This window comes from Gobio gobio, assembly GCF_949357685.1.
Source record: "Gobio gobio genome assembly, chromosome: 14".
Taxonomy (NCBI): domain Eukaryota; kingdom Metazoa; phylum Chordata; class Actinopteri; order Cypriniformes; family Gobionidae; genus Gobio; species Gobio gobio.
Window position 1 is genome coordinate 39,088,063 of NC_137107.1, and position 7,250 is coordinate 39,095,312.

The following is a 7,250-nucleotide window of genomic DNA, read 5'->3' on the forward strand; positions in this document are numbered from 1 at the left end:
CATTCTCATCCTCAGATTTGACAGGCGGCATGAATTTGGACCAGGGGGCTGGGACTGAGGGTTGTCCAGAATTATTGCTTAGCCCTTCTCCTACAGGACAAGGTATTACAGTGTCCGGAGTACTTCCAACCATAGCCCTGTTATTTGAGCTCACTGTATGCTGTCAGTGGGAACGAGAGAATTTGGTACAACATAGACCAAATATAGAACAGGAACTTTACGCTGAATGGTACCATGATAAATTAAACTGAAAGTGTATTAGCGTAAACAGATGGTTTGCTATGTAGTCTGTGCTGTACCAAATTCTCTTGTTCTTCTTCCTACCAACAGCACTTGGGAAGCTCAAACAACAGGGCTATGGTTGGATGTACTCTGTAGTATCGCTTTAAGCTCTTTTTTTTTCAGATCTCTAGTATGACCTTATTGTAGATTATAGCCGCTTTCCGACAAGAGGAACCTTTTCACAGTTCCTAGAAGTATTGGCTAAAATACCCGTATGTTCCTGCGGTGCAAACACGTCAACTAGGAACTCCATTTGGAGGAACTAATTTAGCTCCTACTTCAGAGTAGGGTCTTAACCAGCACTATAGGAACTCCCCAAGACGTTAGTGTATGCTGATGACCCAACGCACGCAAAACACCAGCACCTGCCATTTTTAAAGCCGCTATGTAAACACACAGATTATAGCCTATATATTTACTCCAGAAACTAGATACAAACATGGAAAAAAGTGATAGATGGGCCTCTAAACCGTTATGCTGAAGAGAATATCGAATGCAACTTTGAGGGGACCAAGTCAAACATGATTATGTATTTCTGCTCAGCTAGCAACACTGGACATCAATCACACGGCATAGGCTAATAACTTTTTTTTCATATACTGTGTACTTTCTATAACAATTCTATCTAATAACATGTTAAACAGAACTGTTAGACGGATCGCTAACTAATGAACACAGAGATGCTCTGGCGTTCTCAACGCTGTCAAAATAAAGGTCCGTCGCTCTATCAAATAAAAGTTGCCGTGCTTCGTCACTCCCTTACCCCTCCTACCATTTCCTATGGCCAGTGGCCACTTGGCCAGTGCGAACGCAAACAGCAAAACCAAGTTTGGGGGAGAGTAGTTCATAGAACTGTTTAGAAGTGGACTGTTCCTATAACTAAGTTCCTGTTACTGCTTGGTCGGAAAGTGGCTATTGATAGACAATGCTATCTCTTCACTCATTTCAGATTCAGTAGCCACAATATCCGTGAACCAGGGGGCTGGGACTGTGGCTGATCAACCTCCTACTGGACAAGGTCTTAAGCTCTTCAGCTTTATTTCTTTTCTTTATCTTCGATAGAATATGCTTAAGCTTTAAATCTCTGTAATGTACTGAACCAAGTCTATTTGTTTATATAGGGAAAAGACGAAATCAGAGGAAGAGAGGTGAATTCAAATCTGACATCTGATATTCTGTCATTTTTTACATTATCAACACAGATTATTAATTGAATTGTTGTGCAGGTCTTCCTGATGTTATTGGTTTAATAATTTCCATATGAATTGTATGCGTAGTGTTCATGCTGTAGATACGCAAGTTTTTCAAGTATTACGTATTTTCCAAGGCTACATTTTCATTTGGATTATCATTTATCATTCACTACTCTATGTACTTATGTTACTTATGTTAACAGTGAGAACAAAAGATTGCCCCCACAACAATCGGGATGTGCACCCATACCGTGGGATAATACGGACAAGGCAGAGAAAGGTAGGATTGGATAGGTAGTTAGATTGTGTTATCTGATATGATGTCTTCCCTACAGAAAATACATCTTGGCTAGCCTAAGCATGTTTTGAAGCTGGTTTGATCTGCCATTTTTTACCAGTTAATGTTTTTGCATGATATTTGATGGTTTAGTTGGTTTGACCATCTTATGATGTCCATTCTTAGCCTGATACACCAAACGCTTTCACATTATTTCACTTTGTGCAAAGCGCCTGGAACCTATCCATTGGGATATTTGCTTCCTGGTGGGCAGATACTTTCTGCTTCAACCAATCGCTACTTGGTTGTGACGTATGTTACGTGCTGGAATGCACTATTTTCTCTTTCAGCCCATTCTAGCTTAGAACATCCAGCAACCAGCATAATTTTTCTGCAAGGTTTAAACTACAACTAAAATCATATAAAACTGTGAAAAGGTTTTTTTTTTTTTTTTTTTAATCTTAAAAAATCTTGAAAAAAAAACCTTAAGGCTCTTGCACTGCCAGTTTAGAAGTTGTCCTGAGACAAACTCAGAAAGTAACTGAGAATGCTAAGTGCTCTTCTAGGGCACACACTACTCAAAGCCCAGGTACCCCAGCGGCATGCCACTGAACCAGGTACAATTTACTCAGCATCATAAATTAAACTAAAGTGAACCTTAATTGGTGGAACCCGCATCATCTGCTTAGATGTCAGCAAAGCTAACCACTGTATCTCCTGTAGTCACAGTGGAGTGTGTCCTATTGCTAAATTTCGAATGCATGTCCATAGTGAAATTTAGTGCCAATTGTATCACCAGGGAATTCTTTGTTGTCACTTCGATAAGATTTGCCCTTGATCCATGTCTCTAAACATTTATTTTTAAATGCCTAGAAATATCCTTTAAAGGTCCTTATATTTGATGTGGAGAAAGGGTGGGAACCCTCTTGCCTGTTAGCTACATGATGGTTGCTATACTGACAGACTATTGCTTGCAAGTAATCAGAATATGTACCTGATTGTTGTTCTGGGAAATATTCTTGTTCCTATTATCTTTAATCGTGTAAGATTGGAAAAACTGGTTAAAGAACGACCACTGCTCAGTAAGACAAAGGACCTCGCTGTGAATGAACATCTGACCTCCTCCTCATACAGTCTCACCTAATCTACATTTCATTCTCTCTCTAATGCACACCAAAAAAAAAAATCACACAAAAATACATATGATTTAATGTGAATGATTATCATTGAGTTATTATGTTTAGCATAATTTAAAATGTCTCTGAGTGAGTGGTACAAATGTCTCATTTCCAAATAAGTAAAACAAAATGTAATAAAGTTTTAGACGTTTAGAGAAAACTGGCACACAAAGGAAGATAGGCAAAGGTTTTTTAGATCAATTATTAAAAAGCACACTAAATTGAGTGAGAAATTGTTTGTGTAGGGAAACTAATTTTTATTGGTGCATTCTCTAAAACAATCATGCATTAGAGGCCCCCTCGAAAACTAGATGTCACATCTCAAGGGGTTTTCCTCTTACAATAATTTTGAAATTACTGAAATTATTTGAAAACTGATCACCTAATGTCACTCCAAATCATTCAATTTAAGTTTGCATTGTAATTCTGTGTGCAATATTTCATGTAACACATTTCCATGTTTTTTTTTTTTGCCTTCCACAGGGGAAGACCGAACTCCTGTACGACTGGATGCCCTGCGATCTATGGTATGGTAACCTTGCTTGGACAGTTCACCCTTAGTATACCCTATTTTTTACATTGCAATGCACAACACAAACCTTTCCGCAACTTCAAAGACAACACGTAGCATGGCAACTAAACCAGTTGGTTAGAACTACTGTGTTTGACAGATGACATTGAGCCAAAAAACAAACAAAAGGAAAATAAACATGTCTCAAGTGTATTTTGACATTTTGATTCAAGGGGAACTGCTGAATAAGAACTATTGACCTATAGCCGTAGCTTGTGATCATGATAGTAATGGATATACCTAAATTTGCGTTTACCACATCTTTGACTATTCATTACCAACCCTACTCCCAGTGAGTGCTTCATTGGCTTTAAGCAAGCCCAGACAAGATTGCATTATCAAAATTCTGTTTTTGTCTTTGCAATCTACTGTATACTACTGTATACTCTATACTACTATCTTAAATTTATTAGGTTATGAGTTAACAGTTACCAGTTGTAAACGGTGTTGTCTAGATATTTTTCTTTGTTTATTTATAAACTAGATGCTATTTTCATTTTTTAGGCCTATGGTTATTCTTAACATCACTCCTATTGAATACCTTGTCTTGCATCTTAATTACTGTACTCTAATATTGTGTAATAGTGTAGTGTAGACGTTACAGCATTGAATGTTAAGTCATTATTCATACCTTTTTCCCTAACCACCTATCTTTTGTCTTTTTTCAGCGGGAAAACCTGGCCTCCAACCTGGCAGACGGCTTGATGCTCACTGCAGTTTTATTTTTCTGTCATAAAACCTACACAAAAGTTATATGCAAATTGATCCTTGTTTAGGTTTGTTTTTTTTATGTTATTTGTTCATTTTTGGTAGGTTTGTATTTATTTAATAAAGATTTGTATTTACTAAGCTTTTTCATGTCATGTCTAACAGACATCACTCACTCATGTAAGTGACCTAGCAGAGATCATTGTGTAGTAATTTTAATACTAGGATGTACATGAAGACATGAATAAATATACTAAGCTTTTCCTTTAGTAGGCATCATACTAACAGCATTTGGGCTTGTTGGTATGGAGGACTGGGGAATAGGACTGGGGACCCATTTGTATTACACATGCCAGTTATTTTCTAATCTCTTGTATGTTGACAGTTTCTAGTGTGTCTTTAGTCAGTACTGGAACTCCTTTTCATTTCAATCCTTCCTCTTGCTGTCAAAGACTGGTACACACTATATAAAGTCCCTTTCAAGTCGCACACCAGTCTTCATTTTGGTACCAATGGTTACATTGCAGAAGAGTCTGGGCTGTTAAGTAACAAACGTTTACTTTAGTCTCTAAAATGGGAACTCGGGGGCCCGGTTCTGCTGCCAGGTAAAAAAAAAAGTACACTGCAACCAGGCTGTGGGCAGTTGACAGACAGTGACACATTGTCTCTCAAACATGGTTCAAGTTATGTATGAGATGGGGCTCAGCTCAGGTACAGTCAGTGGCGGTTCTAGACCACGGTAACTATGGGGGCCAGGCAGGGGCCACTTGTGCTTTTAGGGGGCACACGTTAACATTTATCTTAACCAGTAGATAATTAGGTAGTTCACCTGAAAATTCTATCACCATTTACTCACCCCCATGTCGTTCCAAATAGGACTTTCTTATGTTGAACACATTTTATTTATAACTTATAACATTTATAACTTATTTATTTTATTAAACTGTTGTATAAGATCAGTAGGCCTATCGCATTTGCACTCATGCTATTCTGGGTAGAAAAAAAGAACTTGTGTGATATTGCACTCGTTACTCATGTTATATTGCTTAGTCTATATCATGATGTAAATGTGAGGGCGTTTTCACACTGGCAGTTTAGTTTGAATAATTGGTAATGTGAAAGTTGTCATGCGGCCCCGGGTGAGCTGAGCTCAGGGGAACTGAATTCGAGACTGCCTGAAGGAGGTAGTCTGAGCTCGGTTGCGCAAATTGCGCTCGAGCTGTGCTGCGATTCATGGGAATTTGAAAGCAACAAGCTAATACGACTAGCGGGCCAGTGGCGGACCACTGGAGGCAAAGTTGGCGGCCCACCGGGGGCCCGCTGGCATTTTGCTCATCGTTTTCCTAGCGGACCACCGGCGGCAGCCACCACTTTTCCGACAGTGGTCCGCTACCGAGCCGCTGGTTTATAATAAATGTTTTCTGGCCACCCACGGACGATCCACTGGTCATATGATTCACAACTGGGTAATTATAGTTAGATCCAATATAATAATATTTAATGCAATAATGAATCAAAAACAAAGTACACAACTGCTAATAACCATTGTATATGTATTTTTTTGGATAGAGGCAACACAAATGCGTAGCTAAACAAATGGAAATAAACATAAAATAACTATAAACATTATGATAGCCTATTCAAAATATGTACTTTTGTTAATATATATATATATATATATATATATATATATATATATATATATATATATATATATATATATATATATATATATATATATATATCTATATATATATATATATATATATATATATAACAGGATACATAAGACTGTATTATATATTATAAGATTAAGACTCGGGTGCGCAAGAAAAGTAACCTGCGCATGCATTTTATCAGATGACGATGTATTTAGTTCAATACAACACATGTGTAAGGGATGATAGTGTTGATGATTTACCTTGGATACGAGCGAGAGGGAGCCTGCGGTGTATTCGCGGTGTAGAACGCGCTCTGACGCGGACCACAACAAACGTGCCCAGTGTAAAAACGCTCTGAGTCTAAAACTCAAACAGGGGCATTTCTGCCGCATATCTTGAATTTTATGGACATTCTGGCACTGAAATGGTTTGGTTAACGACATTCTAACAATACAGGTTTTGGAACAACACGAGGGTGAGTTACATTAGGTGTTTTTATTTTCTTTTAGGGGGAACTAACCCTTTATCTTATTCCCAGATTATTGAAAGTCTTTTATTTGGCCATGTACTGTATCACTCGATCTGCAGTCTCTACACGTGAAGTAAAATCATTTCAAGTTCATTTATTTATTTGAAAAGTAATGTATCTGTAATATGATCATGCATGCTCAATTTATAAAAGTAAAACTAAACCATTTATTTTACATGTTTTGTACCTGCTCTCTGTTAGCAGACTCTTCGCAAAGTTAGCATAGACATCAAAACAAACATCTAATACTCTATAAGCAACACTGGACAATTGGATAAAATAATATTATTTCTCGCTATATGTGAACAAGACTGAAATTACATTATTCTGTATCTTTTCTCGGGTATGCCTATCTCTGTCATATTCGCACATGAACGGTTCTTTCATTGCGTTGGTCATAATTTATCTTTGGCTGCATCTTCCTAATTCGGAATATGATCAAAGATTACATATGTGGACGTGTTCGGAGAAATTAGCCATTGAAAAAATATATTTTAACTACCAGTAAATGAACGAAATGACTGAATGGAATTCAAAGTCGTCAAGTCAGTAAAATTAATCTCCAGTAGCTATCACTGCTGCGTAAGGGTGCAGTTACATTCAACACAACGTGTATAAAGAGAGCTTATTTTATCTATAATCAAGAGCGTAGCAACCGCTATAGCCCGCGTTTTACAACCATTTGAGCGAATGCAGACTGAGTGACGAATCATTCATAAACAGACATCACTTGCGCGCCACAGCGCGCAGCCTCCTCATTGCTTCTCTGCATTGGTTATTGGTTATGACACAATAAAGTGCTCTTTTCATTACACACCGCCACAGCAAAAAACGCACATTGCAACCAGTTT

The 7,250-nt window shown here is 37.8% G+C and overlaps 1 protein-coding gene across 1 annotated transcript; it reads left to right on the forward strand.

Moving 5' to 3' along the window:
• Nucleotides 1-1,062: 1,062 nt before the first annotated feature.
• Nucleotides 1,063-4,255, forward strand: LOC307137112 (uncharacterized protein; the record flags this gene model as incomplete). The annotated part of the gene is made up of 6 exons (XM_079834591.1): nt 1,063-1,121; nt 1,167-1,300; nt 1,404-1,430; nt 1,679-1,755; nt 3,414-3,457; nt 4,170-4,255. 6 exons carry the CDS (start codon nt 1,063-1,065, stop codon nt 4,204-4,206), a joined length of 378 nt encoding a protein of 125 aa, XP_079690717.1. The 3' UTR covers nt 4,207-4,255.
• Nucleotides 4,256-7,250: the final 2,995 nt, after the last annotated feature.